The 25,175-nt window shown below is 36.3% G+C and overlaps 1 protein-coding gene across 1 annotated transcript in view; it reads right to left on the bottom strand.

The window, feature by feature from the left end:
- Window positions 1-25,175, bottom strand: part of LOC109057540 (CUGBP Elav-like family member 5) — a 144,795-nt gene that overhangs the window by 27,350 nt on the left and 92,270 nt on the right. Inside the window, exons 4-5 of the mRNA XM_042719065.1 lie at window positions 6,766-6,894; window positions 4,125-4,204 (exon numbers count right to left, since the gene is read on the bottom strand). Coding sequence (XP_042574999.1) covers window positions 4,125-4,204; window positions 6,766-6,894 — 209 coding nt within the window. The remainder of the gene's footprint in view (window positions 1-4,124; window positions 4,205-6,765; window positions 6,895-25,175) is intronic.

The following is a 25,175-nucleotide window of genomic DNA, read 5'->3' as shown; positions in this document are numbered from 1 at the left end:
TATAAAAATACCACATAACAAAATAACTAAAAGTGTATCTAAAATAAAACTGAAAATATAAAAATAAAATGTCATTCAAAATATTAATAAAAACAAAATAGTATATAAATATAATACTAATTTTCAGGCTGTTCTTCACATAAAGCTCTTGCATAACAAAAAAATAAATAAATAAAAAAATAACAAGGAATATTGTATGGAGTACTTTTAAAACACTTCTATGTCATTATTATTGTTAACTGAAACTAAAATGATGAGAAACAGAGAGAAATGTGTTAACTTAAAGCTGAGATGAAATAAACTATATAAGATGAAAAACTAAATTATTTTAACTAAACAAAAAAAGAAACAGCAAATAATAGCATTAATAGAAACTAAAACTAACACTGCAATAAAAATAAATTAACCCTTAATAGTAATATTTAAAGAAAATAATACAAATTACAAATGCACATAACAAAAAAAAATCTAACTTAAATTAAATATATACTAAAAATATAAAAAGCTAATTCGAAATATTAATATAAACATAGGCAATTAGTATATAAATATTAACCACATGCAAAAGAGCAACCACACCAAATTTTAGAAGAAAGAAAATCATATGGGTAATCATACAATTGTTTTTGCAGTGAATAGCAACATCTCCAGCTTTGTCACCTGTCATTTTTCTAACCCCACCATTTTTCCAACCCCAGCCCACGTGGACTCATTAAAAGGCTCTTGATGATTTACTGCACCACTTGACCTTTCGTGTGCTGGGCCTCTCTGACCTGCTAAACCAGCACGAGATCGATCGCCCTAAAGGCCACAATATTCCCCTCATCTCAGAGGCTCTGAAGATTTGGACCTCTGGGGATTCCATCAAAAGCCTACACAGTACTTCAATACAGATCATGGGTGAAAGTAAGCATCATACTGAGGTGCTGAGCACTTGAAGTGAGCACTCAGAAGTATGTGTGCATCCTACACAAAGACATGTCACTGCCACTTTGGTCTAAATTAGCACTGATTTTGAAGTAGCAAAAAAAAAACATGAGCGTCAAATCTAGTATTTTTATGTAAAAAGCGAGACTGTCAGAACAGGTTTGAGATCTGACACTGAACATCAATGTGACAAACAAGCTGTAAAGTGATGCTGAAAATATATTAATGCATTAAAATTGGTATGGTGGAAAGTGTAGCTCTGTAGGACTCAAACAAACTGTAAGGCTGAGCTGTTAATGAGGCCTTTGCTAACTCAACGCATGGCTTTACTGTCATTATTGATACAGTTAATGCATCCTTGTTGAAAAAAGTATTAATTTCTTCTTCTTCAAAAAAAATAATAATACAACTTTTGACCGTTAGTCTCTGTGATTAATTTTTAATTTGAACATTGCGTATAAAAAAGAAAGAATTAATAAAAGTGAAGACTGAAACTAATGGTGCTGCTGCTCTGAGCAGTTCGTGATCAGAATCTCCTCATTGATTTAATTCTCTTTTAAAGTCAGATGGGACGCCAACCACCAGCTGTTATCTTACCCAGAAATTTGGCAAAAGGTCTAAATCCATAATGAAGGTGCACCAGGCAATGATATTACAAAGATATCCAATAGGTCAAAAATAAATGAGAAGAAGCTTTGTGAAAACAATATACCGTAATCACAGACATTGCTATCCAGACGGGATTAGATTTCTCAGAGCAAGTCATTTGCTCTGTAATTTTGTGCAGGAAAATTACAGACTTGTTTGATTCAGGCAGAATTAAAGTCACAAAGCAAGTCTGTAAAACACGCATTTACCTGACCTCCTCTGGGAAACTAGTCTCATTCACCCAAAAATGAAAATTTGCAGAAAGTTGACTTTCACCCTCAGGCCATCCAAGATGTAGATGACTTTGTTTTTCATCAGAATTCAAGAAATGTAGCATTCCATCACTTACTCACCAATGGATCCTCTGCAGTGAATGGGTGCCGTCAGAATAAGAGTCCAAACAGCTGATAAAAACATCACAATAATCCACACCTCTCCAGTCCATCAGTTAACATCTTGAGAAGCAAAAATCCATCAATTTGGTTAATAATCCATAATAACGCTCCCCCAGAGAAGAAGTCCACCCCTTGTTGTCCTCTCACATCAAAATCCAACAAAATATTTGTTTAGAAATGTTTTGGACTGTTTTTCTGCATGTAAACGGTGCTTGATCTCCTGATTCGGATGAGTTAGACTTGGAGAAAGCAATGTTATGGATAAAGGAGTCGTATTTCAGCCAAAAGCAGCGGTTTTGAATTTGTTTCTTACAAACGCACAGATTTTGGCTTCACAAGATGTTAAATGATGAACTGGAGTGGTGTGGATTACTGTGAAGTTTTTATCAGCTGTTTGGACATTCATTCTGACGGCACCCATTCACTGCAGAGCATCCATTGGTGAGCAAGTGATGCAATGCTACATTTCTTCAAATCGGAGTAAATTTTCAGCAAATTTTCATTTTTGGCGAACTGTTCCTTTAAAATCTTGGCTCTGTAGGCCATTCAAACCCATTTCTCGTACTCATCCATTCTGTCGTTGAGTATGTAAATGCTTTTAATTATCAGTATGCAAAGTGTGTGTGAGGGTGAGATACGGCCTTGAACGCTCATTTGAGGATAATTACTCTCAAGGTTGAGGTGATCTCTAAACACACATTTACAGTGGTTCATCAGAGGCATTTCTCTACCTGTCTTTCGTCTCTGTGACAGTTAGACGCTGTCTGAGTGTTTTTCCCTCAGTTTGATCATCTGTACTCCTCCCTCTCCTTCTCTTTTTCTCTACTTCTTGCCCTGCTCTCATGGGATGGAGAAATACACCTCTTTATCTGTCCTTTCAATGTGTGGCAGAGGAATTATTCATCTGAACCTCAGAGTGAGAGAGAGAGAGAGGTGGGAAAACATGCAGAAGGAGTGTGATAAAGAGAGTGAGGGCTGTAGAATAGAGAGGGCATGTTCGGAATAGCATACTAACATACTGCTTGTATGCTATATTGCAGTGTGCAGTATGTATACCATGAATTTTTTGTGTAAGGAATACCCAGATGGTGCGTGAGGAATCTGCAGCATTTTTCTGTGCTGATTCTGACAGAAAACCTGTGGAATTCTGCAAAATAGACTTAAATTCTGAGAAAATGGTCTTTTTTCATCCAACCTCATGATATTTCAAACATGCATGACTTGTTCTGTGAAGGATAAAAGATGAGTCATAACAGTGGATCTTTTGCATGCAATTAGACTCCAACTGTGACTAAAGTGCTTCAAAAAAAAAATCATATGATGACATCATAAAAGTTGCTATAATCCACGTTTATGGAAATCATACAATAGGTTTGCTGTTTGTGAGAAACAGACTAAAATTGTATTTTGTGATATGCTTTAAGATGTTTATACTGTATATAGTTTGTTATTTTGATTTATGTTAAAAATACTGCACTTTAATTAGCTACTTTTCATTAGCAGATTGTAGTCTAACTATATACTTAGTGAAAAGAGTAACATGAATGTTGGTTAATAACTTTAAATATTACAATAAATATAATGCGGTCCATCTAATTAAAACAATAATCTTTGTGCAAGTTAAATATTAATGTAATTTTTTTTGCAGATTTTTAAAGATGTAAGATGTTTGAATTCAAGTTGAAATCAAACTGTTGTAAGATGGTTTAAATATATTTTTATTAGTGTTTTATATATTAAAATTAATAGTGAAACTAACTTCTAGTTTAACTGTTAAAATTAATATTATGCTTGCATATAAATTCAAGCTACTGTAGTACTCCATTCAGAAGAGAAGGTAAGAGTAAAAAGAGAGACTGACAAGCAACTCATTTGCACTTATATTGGCACTGAAGCTGTTTGAGCTCAACACATGACAGCAGCTCTGCCTTCAACATCCGCAGTTCATGTGTGCGCTTGCTGTTACATGAACACGTGTTCACAAATGATATTGTGTCCATTAACTTGTTCAATATTTTAGGTCAAAATGCATATGAATGTATAGGTAAAAGTAAACATTATAGGTCTTTTAAATGAATGTTTTTAAGTACCTCATACCTCAATTAATACGATCTTATAAAAGCTGCATGTATAATAGTGTGTGGTTGTACTCACAGGCATGGTCTGACTCCCGTGCAGCCCGCTGATGGCAGACTGAGCCTCGGTGTGTGTTGAAAACTTTACAAAGGCGCAACCTGCAACAAACACACACACATACACAAAAGAAGAGCAGAGAAATAATGAGGAAGACCGGTGGAGGTTATCAGCAGCGGAGTGTGTGTCTCTGGTGAATGCAACACTGGAGATGAGAGAGAAGACGTGCACATGCACACAAACAAAACACTCTCTTAGACCACCATATTATCCATATATGCACTATGCATGATTTAGTTTCTAACCCCATAAAGCTTACTGTACTGTATTTGATATGCAAATGTCTAAGGCTCGACATGAACAAAACTCTGCTGAAAAACCTACTGTACACAATCTACTCCATTCCTTCTGTCGTCTGATTGATAGTTTAGACTTTTTAGCAAGTGAAAGGTCTTTTAGTGTAATAAACAAATGTCCATCTTCAGCTCATGCAGTCAAATCTTTACTGATTTTTATAAAGTAAACAAAAGAAAAAGATGAACACTGGACTGAAGCAATTTCAATTTACTTGATTGTCAACACATTATTATTTAAAAAAATCGTGAGTCTCAGAGATGATCATCATGCTTTTGATAAGTGTGTTTATTTGTTCTTCTATCAATCATCATTGTATTGCATTAAATTATATGTTTTGATCATAAAACTAAACATTTACATTTACATTTAGACATTTAGCAGATGCTTTTATCCAAAGCGACTTACAAATGAGGACAATGGAAGCAATCAAAATCAACAAAAGAGCAATGCTATGCAAGTGCTATAACAAGTCTCAATTAGCTTAATGCAGTACATGCAGCAAGTTTTTTTAAAAAAATCATATAATAACTAGAAAACAGATAGAACAGAAAAAGAATAGAGCAAGCTAGTGTTAGAGGCTTTTTTTTTTTTTTGCTTTTGTTAATTGTATGATAAATAAAAAGAAAACAAATAGATAGAATACAAAAAGATTATAGAAGCTAGTGTTATTTATTTATTTATTTATTTATTTTAAAGAAAACAAGCAGTTAGTAAATAAAAAGAGTCTAAAACGGGTACTTTTTTTTTTTTAAAGAAAATAATGACAATAGAGAGTGCTAGAGTTAGAGGGTCAAATAAAGATGGAAGAGATGTGTTTTTAGATGATTCTTGAAGATGGCTAAGGACTCAGCTGCTTGGATTGAGTTGGGCAGGTCATTCCAGCAGGAGGGAACAGTTCATTTAAAAGTATGTGAAAGTGATTTTGTGCTTCTTTGGGATGGCACAATAAGGCAATGTTCACTTGCAGAACGCAAGCTTCTAGAGGGCACACAAGTCTGAAGTAATGAATTTAGGTAAAGGGGTGCAGAGCCAGTGGTGGTTTTGTAAGCAAACATTAATTCCTTGAATTTTATGCGAGCAGCTGTTGGTAGCCAGTGCAAATTGATAAACAGAGGTGTGACTTGCATTCTTTTCGTCTCATTAAAAATTCATCTTGCTGTTGCATTCTGGAAGTGGCTGGAAGACCTGCCAAGAGAGCATTGCAATAGTCCAGCCTGGACAGAACAAGAGCTCGAACAAGCAGTTGTGCAGCATGTTCTGAAAGAAAGGGCCTGATCTTCTTGATGTTGAATAAAGCAAATCTGCAGGACCGGACAGTTTTAGCAACGTGGTCTGAGAAAGTCAGCTGATCATCAATCATAACTCCAAGGTTTCTGGCTGTTTTTGATGGAGTTATGGTTGATGTGCCTAACTAGATGGAGAAATTGTGATGAAACAATGTGTTTGCTGGAACCACAAGCAGTTCTGTCTTGGCAAGGTTGAGTTGAAGGTGATGGTCCTTCATCCAGCAAGAAATGTCTGTTAGACAAGCGAACAAATGTAAATGACATTAAAATCTGAGAAATTCCGAAAAGGCCAGTAGTAGTTTGCATCACTAAAATATTGTTGAATTGTCTCATCATTTTTAGCTGTTTACATCTTACCATCATAATCCACTCTTTATATTTACACAATGGGCCAACCCACATTGTACAGTGGCCCACCCATTTTACATGCCAGGCTTTACAGAGGTAAAAATCACAGCATATTATTGCAGTGAAAGGTCACGTGATCGAACGGCACAGCTGATCATCAAATCTCATGTCGAGTTCAAAACCTCTCACATCGTTTCTCTCTTCACACTTTTCAAACACGACTGACCTCTCTGACATATCTCCCCTCTTGTTCTCCCTTAATGGACACAGCGATCGCAGTCTGTGTAAATAATTCCTGCCCAGACCAAGCCAGGGTTTGTCAGGTGATATCGGCACCCGCTGTTCTCCGGAATGGATTCTGTCATGTTAGCGCTGAGAAACGCCATCACAAAGCGTCGGCTTGACGTGCGCGTGTTGGAATAGACTGACGTGGTGAAATTGAATGTGTAAATAAAAGCACTTCTGCTCAAGGTTGAACGCTGCTTTTCTGTTTGTTTGTTTGTTTGTTTTGACTTTGTTTTTTCTATAGAAGGTCACTATTTTTATTTTTTTTATCTGCACAGAATATAAAATACACCTCAGACTTTACCCTGAAAGACACGCGGATGTCTGTCATTCACTAGCAAGCTCATAAAACTGCTGTGAATGCTGAAGAGAGAACTAAAACTCACCTTTACTGTTTCCATCAGGGCCTCGTAATACAGTGCACTCTTCAATCACTCCGTAGGGCTCAAACAGGCGGTACACGTCCTCTTCTGTCTGCTGCTTATTCAGCATGCCCACAAACAGCTTCCTGTCCTCTGAAACACAAACACACAAAGAGAATATATACTTCTACTGTATCTTCGCACACAAAAATGGCAAGAGGACAGGAAATCATAGAGAATATTAGATATTTAAGCCACAAAAATCAAATTTGCAGTTTGCAGAGAGAATTATAGTCTTATGTCAAATACTGTCAAATAATCCCAAGACAATTAATAATCAACAATCTTTGCTGGCTGCACTTAAAAACAAATATACCACATCAGTGGGGTCCAATTCACAAACAAATGACGCTCTTTTGAACCACAGTTGGTGGTTCCCACTGACTTCCATAGTATTTATTTTCCTACTATGGGAACCACCGACTGTTTGTTTACCAGAAATCTTAAAAATATCTTCTTCTGTGTTCAACATAAGAAAGCAACTCATACAGGTTTGGAACGACATGAGGGTGAGTAAATGATGACAGATTTTTCATTTTTGGGTGAACTATCCCTTTAAATGGATCGATCAAAAAGACTCACCAACTGCCACTCAAAGGGATAGTTCACTCAAAAATGAAAATTCTGTCATTAATTACTCACCCTCATGTTGTTCCAAACCTGTAAGATCTTCGTTCATCTTCGGAACACAAATGAAGAAATTTGACTTCCATAGGCTCTCAGATCCTCCCATAGACACGATCAAGGCAGAAACATAGCAAGGAGATCGTCAAAATAGTCGATGTGACATCAGTGTTTCAACCGTAACTTTACGAAGCTACAAGGATACTTTTTGTGTACAGAGAACACCATTTTGGAGAGTATCACATACGTAAACAACATATGCAACGTATGTAAGCGGATACGTTGTTTACATTCAGATCAAAGCGTAAACGATGTAAACAGTGTATCCGCGTACGGTGCTGCTGACACAGAACAGCATTCATTGTTTACATATGTGATACTCTCCAAAATGGTGCCAGAGTGATGAAGAGGAGATGAATTGTTGAATAAAGTCGTTATTTTTGTTTTCTTTGCGCACAAAGAGTATTCTCGTAGCTTTGTAAAGTTACAGTTTAAACACTGATGTCACATCATGACTATTTTACCGATCTCCTAGCTACGTTTCTGAGCCTTGATCGTGTCTATGAGCGGGTCAGAGAGCTCTCGGATTTCATCAAAAATATCTTAATTTGTGCTCCAAAGATGAACAGAGGTCTTACGGGTTTGGGACGACAGGCGGATGAGTCAAGTGCAACATAATTTCCATCCAAACACTAACAATCCCTTTAACAGTTTGAATCACTGTAATGAATGATTCACTGAATCAGAGCAGTTATTAAATCACATCAGATTCACTAAATGATGTCAGAATCAAAATGTATAATATATAATGTATAATACATATTATATGATATTTAGATATGTTTTAACAAATACATAAAAATAAATAACAAAAAATGTAATTTCAGCAACTCAAAATGGTACTCAGTAGTTTGTATGGCCCCCACGTGCTAGTATGCATGCCTGACGACGTCAGGGCACGCTCCTAATGAGATGAAGGATGGTGTCCTGGTGTATTCCCTCCCAGATCTGGACCAGGGCATCACTGAGCTCCTGGACAGTCTGAGGTGCAACCTGGCGACGTCAGATGGACTGAAACATAATGTCCCAGAGGTGTTATATTGGATTTAGGTCAGGCAACCGTGGGGGACATTCAATGGTATCAATTCCTTCATCCTCCTGGAGCTGACTGCATACTCTCGCCACATGAGGCCGGGCATTGTCATGCACCAGGAGGAACAAGGACCCAATGCACGAGCGTAGGGTCTGACAATGGGTCCAAGGATTCCATCCCGATACCTAATGGCAGTAAGTGTGCCACTGTCTAGCCTGTAGAGGTCTCTGTGTTCTCCATGGATATGCCTTCCCAGACCTTCAACGACCCACCACCAAACCGATCATGCTGAACAATGTTACAGGCAGCATAACATTCTCCACCGCTTTTCCAGACCCTTTTACATCTGTCACACCTGCTCAGGGTGAACCTGCTATCATCTGTGAAAAGCACAGAGCACCAGAGGCGGACCTGCCAATTCTGGTGTTCAATGGCAAATGCCAATCAAGCTACGCAGTGCCAGGCAGTGAGCACAGAGCCCACTAGAGGACGTCAGGCCCTCAGGCCACCCTCAAGAAGTCTGTATCTGATTGTTTTCTCAGAGGCATTCACACCAGTGGCCTGCTGGAAGTCATTTTGTAGGGCTCTGGCAGTGGCTCCTGTTCCTCCTTGTACACAAAGGAGCAGATACAGGTCCTGCTGATGGGTTAAGGACCTTCTACTGCCCTGTCCAGCTCTCCTAAAGTAACTGCCTGTCTCCTGGAATCTCCTACATGCTCTTGAGACTGTGCTGGGATACACAGCAAACCTTCTGGCAATGGCACATATTGATGCGCCATCCTGGAGGAGTTGGACTGCCTGTGCAAACTTTGTAGGGTCCAGGTATCGCCTTATGCTACCAGTAGTGACACTGACCTTAGCCAAATGCAAAACTAGTTAAAAACAATCAGAAAAGATGAGTAGGGAAAAAAAAAATGTCTGTGGCCTCCACCTGTAAAACCATTCCTGTTTTGGGGGTTTTCTAATGGTTGCCCATCTAGTACACTTGTTGTTAATTTTATTAACACCAAAGCAGCTGAAATGAATTAACAACCTCCTCTGCTACGTAACTGACTAGATCAATATCACAGAAGTTTAATTTACTTGATGCTATACTCTGATTAAAAAGTGTTCCTTAAATTTTTTGAGCAGTGTATATTTTTAGTTTGTAAAACATGTTAAAACATACTGGAGTCTGAATTCTATCATAAGGTCTGGTTTGTGCATTTGACAGCCTCTGCGAGTGTCCAGGCCTGATGCTGCGGCAGACTTTATCATCTTTATGAGTCCAGGTCTGGTCTCTCCCCATCAGCACTGAGCTATATACAGCAACACACTAACGGCCAGAGACACAGACGGAGAGCTGCGTCTATATAAAGCATCAGTAAAACGCCATCAAGAGCTATGCAAGGCCAGAACCTGGACACACACACACACACACACACACACACACACACACACACACACACACACACACACACACACACACACACACACACACACACACACACACACACACACACACACACACACACACACACACACACACACACACACACACACACACACACACACACACACACACACACTTTATGGCCCTGATGGAAACAGTAAAGGCTACACATCCTTCACTAAGCTCTCCTCTGGGATGTGTTACAGCTGTGAAGCTTTCACTTAGCTGTAGAAAACACTCAAATGTATCCCAGCACTGTAACACCTTATCCCAGAATAAAATACATGCAAATATATTTGGCAAATATAGTTTGGAACAATTAAGATTTTTAAAGTGTGTTTTTAATGTTATTTTAGGATCCTTGAAATATTATTAGTCTTTATTTTAATATTTTTATTTTTACATTTTAAATTTAGTTAAATTTTATACTTAATTAATACTGTTAATACTGTTGTGTGTTTTAGTAATTTTTATTTTATTTTAAATATAAATACAAAATTATATATATGTATATATAAGTCTTTGTAAATATATATACTCCTCCCAGCAGAAATCAGTGTTTTCTCTGAGTTCTGTAAACTGTAGTGTGTATGTGCCCTGAGTTTGAGTTGCTGATGTGCTGCTTGTGTTACAGATACAGAAATAAACACACACCAGCACAGCATGTATAAAACAACAGATTCTCCAGACATCTCACAGCGACACACGCTCTTACCATCCAAACACGCATTCCCACTGCTGTTTACCCTTGAATCTAAGTTGCATCATCTGTGCGTGTGTGTTCAGTGCTTTGGAGGCAGTAAGTCTTTGAGATCTCTCTGCGCTGCTGGTTGCAGACTATTGCAGTTGAGTTGCAGTGCTGCGGATCTGTGACCTGTAGCCTTTAATGAGAGAAACCACCTCACACACACACACACACACACTGCCTGAAACACAGGCAATACGCTGAAATTCTGCTGGGTTTACTTGTGCTGTTGCTCTCTAGAAATGTACTCGTAGGAAAGAGAAATCACAATGAAATCTCTTTGTTATTTCAACTGTGGCTTCTCGACTGCAGTGGAAACAAATGGAGAATAAATGGACACGTTTGCTTAAGACTGTTTCTCAGATGTTTCTCCTGAGAAAATCCAACAGTAATCTCACATCTCTACATTTTCTGAGGAGATTTCAAAAATGTCTCATACACTGTTTTATAAAGGGATTCACTCATTTTTTTATTTTCCATTTTGGTTTAGGTTTTAGTCATTTTATTTTTAATTTAAATATTTCAATATAGTTTTTTTTTATTTAATTACTTGTACTAAAACTAGTTGCCAATGCAAGATTACTAATGTTCATTTAAGTTTGAAACGTTTTTCATCTAATATTTAAGTTGATCAAAAACTAACTTAATCCACATTCAAAAAAACCAAAAAAAATATTAATATAATAATTTTACAATAAAAAAACAACACAGATTTAGATATGCCAAGCAAGTCTGAAATCATTTTGAGATTTTAATATAAGCTCAAAGATTTCTCATGCGAATTCTCAAATGATCTGGGCTGGGTTTCCCTATAATGATTGATCTTAGCGCTTAAGAGCGTTTTCTATGAGTTATTTTACGAACGTTCGTTATTGTTTCACGTGCGTTTCCCAAAAATGCACTTAACACAGAGTGCTACTTAGGAGTCACTATCCGTTTGTCAAGTGCTGAAATGTCACCTTTACAAATAACTCGTAATTGTAGTAGGCTACACGCTCGTTTATTGAAATGTTAAGACAGCTCGAATATAATATATAATATAATATAATATAATATAATATAATATAATATAATATAATATAATAAATAGTTATAAGTATATTTGTAGAGACTTTATTTTCCATTTTGTTCAGTCATTTAATTTAGATGTGTATCGGTATTTTTTTGTTTTCTGCCCTTTCTAATTATTTCATTTATAAATTCAAATTTAACTATAATCACATGAATAAAGCACTTGAATAAAGTTAAAGGTGTAATCTGCTGATTGTCCTGCAGGTGACCACATAAATCTGTCTTCTTATGAAGCACTTATGACTTTACGATTACTCCAGAGCTCTCGTAGATCTACAATGATTTTCAAGTGTTACTTAAGTTACGATGCTTTTGGGAAACAGACCATAATATTAAGATCAGTCGCACGATCATTTTTATGAACTTAGGCTTACGAAGCTTTTGGGAAACGCAGCCCTGGGCTGCCCCACATTCCCCAATTTTTTAGCACTATATATAGTTCTATATTCTATTATATGTGGAATCAGTTTTTTTCCTGTCTATTTTCTGAAGGTTTTTACAGAGGGTTTTTTTTGTATAGCATTTGCCTGATTTTACACACACAAAAAAAATTCTAAACACATGGTGAAAATGTATTTGTTTGTTTGTTTCTTTATTTATTTTCTGGCTGTTGCCAGTATTTTCTGATTTATGCAATGATAAAAAAAGACATCCGAAATCCTCTCAGTAAAAAAAAAAGAAAAAAAAAAAAAAACAGACTTTGACTGTAATTTGTCAACAAAATGCATTTAGTTCAAAATGCATAAATAGTTCAACTTTTTACCCCATTCACCTGGCAAAGAAATAGAGATTAAGAAATCAGAGGTAAAACATTACGATTAAATGAAAGCAACTAAAACTACCTATTAAAACACTAACTAATAAAACAACCACAAAACAACAAAACCTAAAAACTAAAAAACCTAACATCTAAACCAGACCATCTAAAAAACAACATCGTTCTAACAAAAAGCACCACAGTATAAAAAACTGGCACAGTCCCAGTGTTTTGGGAAATCAACCTTACTTAAAAGTTGTCTCTGCATATTAAGCTGGGACAGAAGAAAGTATTTTAACATCAGCATCTCAAGAGCAACTTGTGAGCAATAAAACGCTTCTCTCGGTAACTGTCACTTTGATTGACAGACACACTCAATTGCTGATGATGCAGATAATTTACCTTATCCGCCAATAAACGCATACTATAGAGACACCATATTTACAATTTATATTAGACCACTGAAGCGTCTCTCTCTCTCTCTCTTTCTTGTGCCAGATCCTGCTGGCCACAATTCTAATTATCTGCACAGACCCCTCATTTGCTTCTCATTAGCATGTTGAATATTCATGAGTCTAATCTGTTAGCCCCTCCCTCCCAGGGGGTCTGTCGGAATCTACACACACCAGCTCTGTTCCAAAACCTAGTGAGGTGCTTTACACACATGTACATGGCACCTCGAAACTGAATGATTTGATGCTTTAAAGGAACAGTTCATCCCCAAAAATATACTCCATCCAAGATGTAAATGAGGTTCTTCATGGGAACAGATTTGGAAAAATGTAGCATTCACTTGCTCACTAATGGATTCTCTGCAGTGAATGGGTGCCGTCAGAGTCCAAACAGCAGATCGCTTACAGACAATGCTACATTTCTCCAAATCTGATGAAGAAACAAAGTCATCTACAACTTGAATGGCCTGAGGGTGAGTACATTCAGCAAATCTTAATTTTGGCCTGAACTATTACTTTATAAAGATGTCTAAAAACAGAGCTATTGAATAGGTTTTCAAGCATCGGAAAAGCATTTCCTTTGCATTTCTTTGGAGCGTGTGCATTAATGTGTGAGGAAAAACCCATTGGTTATTGTTCTGTGAGCTCTCAGAGACAAGAAAGAGAAAGACATCAGAGAAACGAGTGGAAGAGAATGGAGAAACGGTACACGGGGAAAAGCGGGAAAGGGAAGGAGAGATGATGCAAGGATGAGTTAAATGTGTGCTACTCTGCTGCTTTGTGCCGGAGGGAACGTTAATGTTCAAGACCTGTTTGGCAATAAAGGACACACACATACACACACACACACAACACACATTTAAAATGTGCCATTGGGGATTGGAGTAAAAATGGGAAGCGGTGTGTGTGCATTCTCTTTTTCCTGACTGGAATTTCTAAATTGGCTATAATGTCTGGGTTTTGGTTCCCAAAAAAACCTTTCAGTGATCAGTTCCTAAAACAAGCATTGTTTTTTAATGTGAAGAACATTCTAACAATCTAAAGAACCTTTTTCCACTATAAAGAACCTTTCATGGAACGAAAAGTTAAATCGACGCCAATAAAAACGCTTTATTTATGCTTTAGTGTAATTTCATGTTTCTAGCATTAGCTATTGAAGTAGACTGCCTCATTTCTCCAAAAATCCTCTTGTACAAAGTCATATCAGCAAATCCGATGTTAGCAAACCACAACTTTCAATGTGACTGACAGGCCGAGACCAACTCAAAGTCTTCTGATTGGCTAAACAAGCCTGTGTTTTTGGGCCTAGGGCTATCACACTGACAGGTGTGATTTCTCAGGACACTTATTTCAGTGATGTGTGTCAGGAAGTGGGACATTTTCTGTATGCTGTTCCATAAAAATATTGCTTACGGCACATTTAAATAATACAACAACACAAAAAAAACAAAAATGCACACCTCATTATCTAATCACATAATCCCTCAGACTGACAGAAAAACAAAAAAATAACAAAATAAAAAATAAACGCCTTTATTAATAAATCAGGAGACATTAGAGTCTGTCAAACAGTGTTTGATGATGACAGAGCGGCGGGCAGAGACTGCAGATTTTCTACAGCGCTCGGACACTCCATCCATCTGTTCCTCATCCATAAAGTATTTCACTGTGACATCACATCAGACGCAACCAGATGATCTGCACCCCAAAAAATGTGTAGATTATTACAGATTTTGATCAAATATGACAATAAAGCCATTTATAACGTTGCAAAAGTTTTCTATTTTAAATAAATGCTGTCCTTTTGAACTTTCTAATTTATCTGAACGAAACGCATCACAGTTTCCACGAAAATATGAAGCAGCACAACTGTTTTCAATATTGATAATAATCAGAAATGTTTCTGGAACAGCAAATCAGCATATTAGAATGATTTAACAAATTAGCAACCCATTACACCCTAAACACACACACACACACACACACACACACACACACATTTCTGTAAACAGATGAGCTGCCCTTTTCACCCTAATCTCAACAGACAGCAGGAGAGAGACACACTCCTCACAGCTGCAGATCCGGGACAAGCCGTCCGGCAGGTGAACGCTACAAATCTGCAGAACAGCATGGTTTCAGACTTTCAAGTCTTTATGTGTCTGTTCTCGACTGAGATGGGAGTATGAACCTGCTCTTGACACAGAAATCAAACCGGCTTATGCGCGTGTGTGTGTGTGTGTTTGTGTGCAGACAAAGACAAAGAAAGAAAAACCTTTAATCTGCGAGGAGAACAGTCAGCGCTTTACATGGAGAGAAACAAGGTGGTGTATTTCATGCATGGAGGGTTTAAATTCTGAGTGTTAAACCTCAGATTAACCCCTGACCTTCAGCTCAGACTCTGATCAAAACCATCAAACATCAATCCCTGATGGAACTTCAGTCAGACATTAAATGAGAGCAGAATGAGCCGTGTATAGATGGAACCGCTATATGATGTTCATTCAAATCTTCAGATCTTCAAATCTTCATCCAAGCTGCTTATGAAGGCGACTTGAGTTTGAATCCAGTCTGTGTAACATTTTATGATACCTCAAACTCTTTTAATGTTACCTTGCAAAATATACTAGTCATATTTCAGAGTAAAATATGACAACAGACTTATATAAATTAGTTTGAGTTGAACTGCTAAAATTACTAAAATTGACATAATAAAATTAGCTAAAATTAAAACAATTAGAATAAAAAAATCACTAAAACAAATTCCGGTAATTCAAAACATTAATAAATAACACTAAAATAACACTGCTTTTTAGTATCGGTAGTACAAAGATTATGGTGACAGTTTGCAAAATCATTGTTTTTGTTGTTTTTATTTGATATATTGTTTGCAATTTGATTTTTTTTGCTACTCATTTTCTTACTAGCTGTTTGCTTGTCTTGAATAATTATCTTGAAAAGCAATGTTTACCTCACTGAATAATAGTTATAGGATTCTTATGAATGTTTTCATTTAATGTGTTAATATTTATATTAAAATTCTTAAATAAAAAATAGTGTTCAATAGCATACACTCTTAAAAATCAAGGTGCTTCACGATGCCATAGAAGAACCTTTTTGTCTAAATGGTTCCATAAAGAACCTTTAACATCTGAAGAACCTCTCTGTCTCAGGAAAGGTCCTTTGTGGTGAAAGAAGGTTCTTCAGATTATAAAAAGGTAAGAAAGAGGTGGTTCTTTAAAGAGCCTTTGACTGAATGGTTCTTTGAGGAACCAAAAATGGTTCTTCTATGGCATCGCTTGAAGAACCTTTGGAAGCACCTTAATTTTTAAGAGTGTATGGCATCGAAACTGATATTCTTCTGGTATGGGATTCATGTATGAACTCCTGAAATGTTGGTACATCATGTCAAGCCTGGCAGATGTGCAGGTATTGAGAAAGGAGCTTGTGTCCTAGAAAGTAAAATGGAATGGAAAATTCTCTGACGCGCCGCTCATCTACTGTAATGCTGTCATTTCAGAAGTGAGGAGGATCAAATAATCATCTCAGCAGAGAAATCTAGCCGAGCTCCTCAAACCTCCTCTCTCTCCTGTATAAAACCAGATCAGCTCAATCTCTCTTCCCAGCTGAGCCCAACACACACACACACACACACATACACACACACACACACACACACACACACACACACACACACACACACACACACACACACACATACACACACACTCACAGTAAGGCCCGTCTCAGATGGCCTGCTGGGAAGGTCCCATTCAGAGCTGGAGTGTAATTATTCCATATCAAACCATCCACTCTCTGGGAATACAGTGAGCTTGCTATGACAATAAAACTGTACTGTAGTGATGTTTGTTCGTCTCCTCACAGACATGATAAATATGTCTAATAGAATGCTTTAAGTTACTACTTTAAAACAAAAACTCTTTCATTATGTAATCTGTAAAGATATATTTTATCTATTTCTCTTTGGTGTGTCTTGAGGAGATGGCAAGTCAGGATCCACAACTTCATCGTTGCGACACTGACTCAGAAAACACTAGTCATTAATAAATAATTCAAATATCTAATTAATATTTTTATTCTTTTGGGCTCCTGTGCCAAGACTGTGTTTGTATGCAGTACATATACGGCGCCATTTGAGTGCCACGTTGTAAAATAACTTACTAAATAACATTACTGTCATAAAATTTTAAGAATAAAGTCAAAATTATGATAATAAAAAAATCACATTATAATGTGTCTAAAAGTCTGTGGCATCCAACCTGTCATTCTTCACATTTAACATGAAAAACAGCAATAATACGTAGGGTTCAAACATTCGTTTGTATTAAATTGTCATGATTTTTTTCAACATGCATTCAAATATTTATTCATGTTTATTTCGTGCTGCAAATATTAAAGAGGAAAATATAATTGATTCACATAACGCTTGGACTGAGGTGAATATAGTTATCTCACTATAATTTAAGAGCGTAAAAACACATTTATTGTTTGTATTATTTTACAATGTAGTACAAGTGGCATGTGACTGATCATACTGTAATAAAACTCCTTATTTTACTAAATAAATAAACAAACTGGCAAAACAAATAATAACTTTAGTTTGCAAGTGCCATATGACTGATCGTACTGTATTAAAACTCCTTATTTTGCCAAACAAACAAATAAATAAAAGAACACTATCAATTTAATATAACAACATTTTATTATACATAAAGTTTAGCTTGCAAGTGCCATGTGACTAATCATACTGTATTAAAACCCCTAATTTCACTGAAGAAATAAATAAACAAACTGGCAAAACTTCTAATATAATAATATTTTATTGTATAACGTGCCAGATGACTGATCATACTGAGTTAAATCTCCTAAATAAATTAATAAACCTACTGATAATACATCTTCCATATAAAAATAATAATTTTATATTTTGTCAGAACACACAGTTGCTTCTGAATGTAGAATGATTTTGTCCACATTGTGATGTAGTTACAGCACCGGTCCAGCAGGGAGTAGCTGCAAAACTAACCAACCAACACTTGACTTCTACTTGACTTCTTCTGTGCAGACAATAAATTGGTTAACATGCTGTACGAGTGATAACACAACAAAAAAGACTACACACACACACACACACACGCACACACACAATGATGTCTAGAGATTGCCAAGGCCTTCCAAAAACCCTCAAAAGATGGTCAAAATGGGAAAAGTGCTGATTTGTGTTACGCAGCAAACGCTCACATTTTTAAAAAATGCCCAATTGTTATCAAACAAAGTGCAAAAGTGCAATCTTTAAATGCTTTGCATGAGGCATTCAGTTTATAACAATATATTTTGCACCTGCTTAGTTCTCAGAAGCATGCGTGTGCATGACGTCGGGTCTTTCGTGGACGTGCGCTGACACCTGCTCTCTAAACGCAGACCTCTCTGAGCCAAGATGTGAATTCCCAGAGCCGCTTTAACATGAATGAACTCACACTGGAGTCAAAGAGACAGAGTGCATGGGAGCTCCCATCCATCATCTCATGACAGACTGACACCAGGCCTTATGAGGGAGCAGAGATGCTCACGGAAAAACACACATGTGCTCCAGCAAAGCAATAGAGGCTCGTAATGAGTCTGTGCGGATGGCAAATATGGAGAGAAAATGAATTCATTTGTTCATATTATCATATACTGACATGTACTGTAATGGGAATCACTAGGTATATAAACACACACACACAAGGCGGTGTGTGTGAACACTGTTATACGTGTGTCTAAAAAAAGTCCATATATTGGCACTTGAAAACCATGCTGTCTATTCTATAACATATTCATCCAACTTCATCTGCGATTGACAATCACTCATCAGATTGTTTGTGTCAAAATGAAAGACTTTCATCTGCTGCCTCTGCGTATGTGTGTGTGTGTGTGTGTGTGTGTGTGTGTGTGTGTGTGATGCACAACAGCAATCCAGCTGAGTACCAAGGGACAAATAAGCCACATCAACTGTAAATTACCTATATATTTTCTAGGTGATTATTATAGAGACTGGCCTTTATCACACACACATCCTTAGTTTTTTAAGAATGCTAGACAACTTAGTTTTCAATTTGAAAATATAAATGCAAATAAAATAATAAATATTATAGGAAAAGTGCACTTAAACAAGTGAAAATTCAATAAAATAAAATTTACTGGCATGGCATAATAAAAAATAAAATAAAATAAAATAAAATAAAATAAAATAAAATAAAATAAAATAAAATAAAATAATGGGGAACATAATATGTTTGTGTTAAGTAATATTGTGTAAAATATAACTTTAATATAACTAATATAAAACAAAACAAAAAATAAAATACAAAGGATAAAACTAAACAAAAATATATAATATATGTTATATTGTACAAAATCACAAAACAACATAATTATAAAATAAAATAAATAATTGATCAAATAAAATATAAAATAAATAAGGTATAAATAATAAATAAAAATTTATTACAACAATATAATAATTTCATGTTATTTTTTTTTTTTCAATAGAATACAAAAGGTGAATACTTCAATATGAGTACTGAGTAAATATAGTTTAGATAGAGTGAACTATTCCTTTAATGAGCTTTCAGAATACTCACTCACTGTACTGTACATGAATACAGTGATCAGCACTGATTGGTTTCAGGGTTTGCAGTTCAGATTTAGCCACTTTTCTCTGAGGTGTCAGGAAGCCAAGAAAAGGATTAAAGCAGATGTTTCAATGGTTCATCTGAAAGCCCTTCTCTCCTATTAACGGACTCTTACATATAGTGAGAACTGCAACTGCTCATGTACCAAAGCATCTCCCAGGACCTCCATCTCAGCCTAATGTGTTTCATCAGAATGCACAACTTCTGAATGCAGAAAGATGCTTTTTGTCAGCAGAATGCTGCAGTTATGGCATCTACCAGCAATGGCTAAATGGATCATGCTAACCTGACAAACCTTGAACAGCTAGGTACAGTACATGGTGGTTATAACTTTGATGAAAGCCAAAAGTTTTGTAGGACTACCCCTTCCTGTCTAAATGGATAGTTATTGATCAGAATAAGCAATGATTTGGCCTGGACTTGGTCTGAAAGTCAAAAGTCTGGCCGTGATGCTAATGATAAGGGAGGTGTTTTAAGCGTCTAAAGACAGTCAACATCAAACCATCAAAGTCTTGTGTTGATCTCCTTCAAAAACACTCACAGCTGTCCAGCCGAACGGCTCCCTCTGCAGACGTAAATCCTGGCGTCTCCGTGCCCTTCACGCTCTTCGCTGGCTGGATCAATGAGCGCCTGCATCTTCCATTTATCTCAGGAAACACCCACACTCGGCCAACATGCAGACTGTAACAACCTCAATTAGCCCAGCTGAATTTACAGGGTCTGGTATACGCGCTCAGATGTTCAACATGCAAAAGAATGACAGAAGCTTGTTTAATGAAGTCCTCTTATGACCCAGAGTGTTGTTAGAACACTCATTTGATTATAGAGAGCCATTTCATTTAATGAGAAACATTTGCCTTATGTTTGTACCTCTTTATTAGCATTTTCTAAAAGTGGGATTGGGAGGTTGGTGTAAATAAAAAGGATATTCTGGGATGTTTTCAACTTAATGTCCATTTACACAACATCTGTCACACTCTTTATAACAAAAAAGAAAACAACCCCAACCTTCCCCGAGTTAGCATAAACAAACAAAAAAAAAAATGTGTTTACTGTAATACACTTCCAATGCAAACCTAGCAGGCCAGCTGGCAGCACAGCTAATACATGTTTAAAAAAGTGCCATCAAAACATGCCATTATTGCAAAACAAAACAAAACAAAACAAAACAAAACAAAACAAAACAAAACAAAACAAAACAAAACAAAACAAAACAAAACAAAACGGGAAACATAATTAGTCTGTTTGTATAAAGTTATATTGTGTAAAAAAAACATAAACCATAACAAAATAAAAAAAAACAAAATATGAAAAAAAAATCTATAAAATAAAACAAAAAATAATAAACAAAATAAGTAAGCAAATAAACAAAAAAATAACTAAATAAAAAAAAATAAAATAAAATAAAATAAAATAAAACTAAACTAAATAAAATAAAATAAAATAAAATAAAATAAAATAAAAAATAAAATAAAATAAAATAAAATAAAATAAAATAAAATAAAATAAAATAAAATAAAATAAAATAATATAATGTTTAAGCATGTTAGAGGGTTTACAAGACGAAATATTAAGATGAATAACATGGGTGAATTATTCCTTTGAACTGAAAATAAGCCAGAAAACCTTTCAAATTAGAAGTGATTCTGTTCTGTAAACTGTCAGAGTACGGAGGCGCTCTCTCTTTACATCCTGTCTCGCACTAATTTACACCTGACCAAAAATATCTCCCAATGGTGTGAAAAGCGCAGCAAACGCGGAGGCGCACGGCATGATGGGACAGGATATACATCTCAGAAAACAGCTCCAGATGGAGAAATACTATTCATTACTCTGTTTTTCAGGAAAAATAAAGAGGGTGGAAAGGTGTTTCTTTTAAATTATGATTTAAAAACGGCAGTACTGTATCCCAGGGAGCTTTTATATGAAAGCAACAGACAGATGCTATTGAAGCAAAATAATTAAAACCATTTTCTGTAATTTTCTACGAATCTCTCTCGCCGCACACATCCCTGCAGTGTGTCTCTTTGGACTGGCATGGGCAGCCCAGAGCCTGCTGGGAAAAATCATTATGTATAATTACTGCGTCTCTGCCTATCACTTTCATTTCAACTGCAAATACAATTTCAGCTCTCATAAAACACAAAGAGGAAGCGACAGAGACGAAAAAATGAGATGTTCATATCTGTTCCGCTTTCCTGTTTCTGTTCTCCGGTGTTTTACTGTCTTGCAGGATAATGTGTGTCTATCATGGAGCACAGGGTGAATGCTTAAAAACAAAACACAGCAACAAGATGAATATTTACAGCAAATATCAACTCGAAATTAAATTGTCCAACATATTATGTTGTAGCAGGCTCTTATAGCGCTCTCACACCAAACTAAAGTCTGTGTGAAAATCTGGACTGGATTTTGGCTCGTATCAATGATCGTTCACATTCTCCTATTCATTTTCTCCATGTTTATTTCATAAAAAAAAAATCAGTAAGAGGTTTGAGGCCATGAACCAAACCAACCAGCTCTGATATGAATAACTTTACAAGCTTTGATTTAAATCAAAAAATATATGAAAAAGCAAAGCACTTGACAATACATCTAATAAAACCCTGTGAATGACAGAAAATAATCCAAATGATATAATATTATATATTATATAAAGACACAGTATACAACTGTGTATAAACTGATTTTCATTAATTATAAATGTAAGAACAATATATTTTAAGATTATAACAACATTTTCAGATATATACTAATACATGTATATACAATATCATTCAAAAACTTGGGGTGCTAATATTTTTGAAAAAAAGTCTCTTATGTTTAGAAAAGGTGCATTTATTTGATACAAAATACAGTAAAAACAATACAATATTATTCTAATTTAAATAAACTGTTTTATATGTACATATATTGTAAAATGTAATTTATTCCTGTGATGTAACACTGAATTTTCAGCATCATTACTGCAGTCTTCAGTGTCACTTGATCCTTCAGAAATCATTCTAAGAAATCATTTGCTGCTCAAGAAACATTTCTGATTATTGTCAAAGTTGAAAACACTTGTGCTGCAAATATTTTTGTCATGATCATGATCATTTGATGAATAGAAAGTTCAAAGGAACAGCATTTTTTTTTTACTCATTATTCAACTTAATTTTCAAATGTTAAGACATTTAAACATAAAAAATTCTTTGTTGCATACTGTCTCACAAATTGTACTATTTAAAGGAGAAATGGTGGGTAGAATGTATGCAAACACAGCCACAGTCTAACACACATTATTCCATCAACATCTATAGCTGATGGTCAATGTCATTCTGTCTTAAGAAACAGGGTGAGTCAGTCATGTTCATCGTTCCAGTGGTTCCCATGGTAACAGGATGCCTGTATGCTGTAGCCAATTACAAGTGTGATCATGCGCACACATTCTGTTGTCCTGTAAGTGATGTGTGAAAGGCGGTAAACAGCCGGTCGTGTTTGTTTCGTGGGACGCGCTTGCAAGGCCTCGACCTTTGGGATTGTTACGGGATTTGCAAGAGCATGTGAATATTAAAGGAGTAAGGGGAACAAATTAAACAGACACACACACACACACACACACACACTCTTGTCCCTCGGTAGAGACTCTCATTTCTTACCCTGAACTTGACAAGCATCAAAGCAGAACAAATGTCGGCTAATTATATCCAAAATAAAATGAATGCATTCTGTGACCATGAAAAATTCCCTATTGCTCCGCTCAGCAGGACACACACGCGACTCATTCTCATGGCTTAAACGCATAATGAAAGCTTCTTAAGAAATAGCTCACCCAAAAATTAAAATTAGTTGAAAATGTCATCACTCTCAGGCCATCCAAGATATAGATGAGTTTGTTTCTTCACTAGAACAGATTTGGAGGAATGTAGATTACATCATTTGCTCATTGATGGATCCTCTGCAGTGAATGGGTGCCGTCAGAATGAGAGTCCAAAGTAACAGCTGATCAAAACATCACAATAATCCTCAAGTAATCCACACCACTCCAGTCCATCAGTTAACAACTTGTGAAATGAAAAGCTGCGTGTTTGTAAGAAATAAATCCATCTTTAAGACATGTTTAACTTCAAACCTTTGCTTCTGACTAAAATATATAAAGTACTTTGTGCATATCATTGCTTTCTCCAGTGAAAAAGTCATCTTGTCTGAATCAGGAGAGAAATCTTCACAGATCAAGCACCTTCTACAAACCAAAACAGTCCCAAACAAATGGATTCTGAACTCATATTTTGGACAGAAGCAACAATTTAAAGTTAAACTGTCGCAATGCTGTAATTTGTTTCTTACAAACATGGATCTTTTGACTTCACAAGACGTCAGTGAACTGGAGTGGTGTGGATTACTGAGATGTTTTTATCAGCTGTTTGGACTCTCATTCTGACGGCACCCATTCACAGCAGAGGATCTGTTGGTGATGCAATGCTACATTTCTACAAATCTCAACTCATCTACATCCTGAATGGACGGAAGGCGAGTAAATCTTCAGAAAATCTTTATTTTTGCGTAAACTATTCCTTTCACAACTACGTTAAAAATTTATCTGTCCTACAAGGCCAAACCACTCAACTCATCCTCAACCACTGATTTCATTCCAGATGCAAAGAGTCTTTGACTTCTGCTGCATGCAAATGACTTCCCCAAAGCCAGCGTTTCATTGGCAGGCCAACTGTGACGGGGGCGGTTCTGCAATCATCCGCAGCTTATAACATCGGGATGTTTGCTGCGTGCAAGTCATGCGCTGAATATTCCACAGGCCTATCATTGTTAATTTGTATGCAATTATGATAATACTCCTCATTCCGTGTGGCTGATAAGCATCTCTTTGCAAATGGAAGGAAAAGTGAGTGAAAGTGAAATGCGGATGAGGGAACGCCGTTGAGAGACTCACTAATGAGGGTTTCTCCAGTCTCTCTGGACTGATGTGGTTGATCCCTAATGGAAAGCAAATTGAAAATCAGTGGTCCCGTCGGGGGCTGCGTTAACCTCTGCTCCACGTGCACATGCTGCAATCAACAGTCCCATCAGGGATGGCATTAACGCTGGGAAAGCAGGGTTGCCATGGTGATTTGAGATGCAGACGGGACACACACGGCTCCTAAGGGTTCAGCTTCTACCAAATGCCCTAATGGACACTTTTTGATGCCAAGGACCCCCTTGCGAGAGCTCTATAGTTAGAGAGCAGTATATTTAGAATAATTTCAAATATTTAGAATTCTAAATATTTCTAAAACAATTTTAAAGACAGAAAAATGCAGCAAAACACAACTTTTATGATTGCTCGAAAAATAGGAATTTGTTTTCAATCTAATATAATACAATGTTTATTCATAATGGCGATTGTAAAAACAACCGAAGTTGACCAAAGTTGTTTATGGAAAATACCCTGTCCTGCAGTCAATGTAAATTTTGTTGTATCCACTTTCATATGCTACTTTCACATGCATATATGTGAATGTTCATGTACAC

This window comes from Cyprinus carpio, chromosome B2 (genome assembly GCF_018340385.1).
Source record: "Cyprinus carpio isolate SPL01 chromosome B2, ASM1834038v1, whole genome shotgun sequence".
Classification (NCBI taxonomy): Eukaryota; Metazoa; Chordata; class Actinopteri; order Cypriniformes; family Cyprinidae; genus Cyprinus; species Cyprinus carpio.
This window is presented reverse-complemented; position numbering and strand designations above follow the sequence as displayed.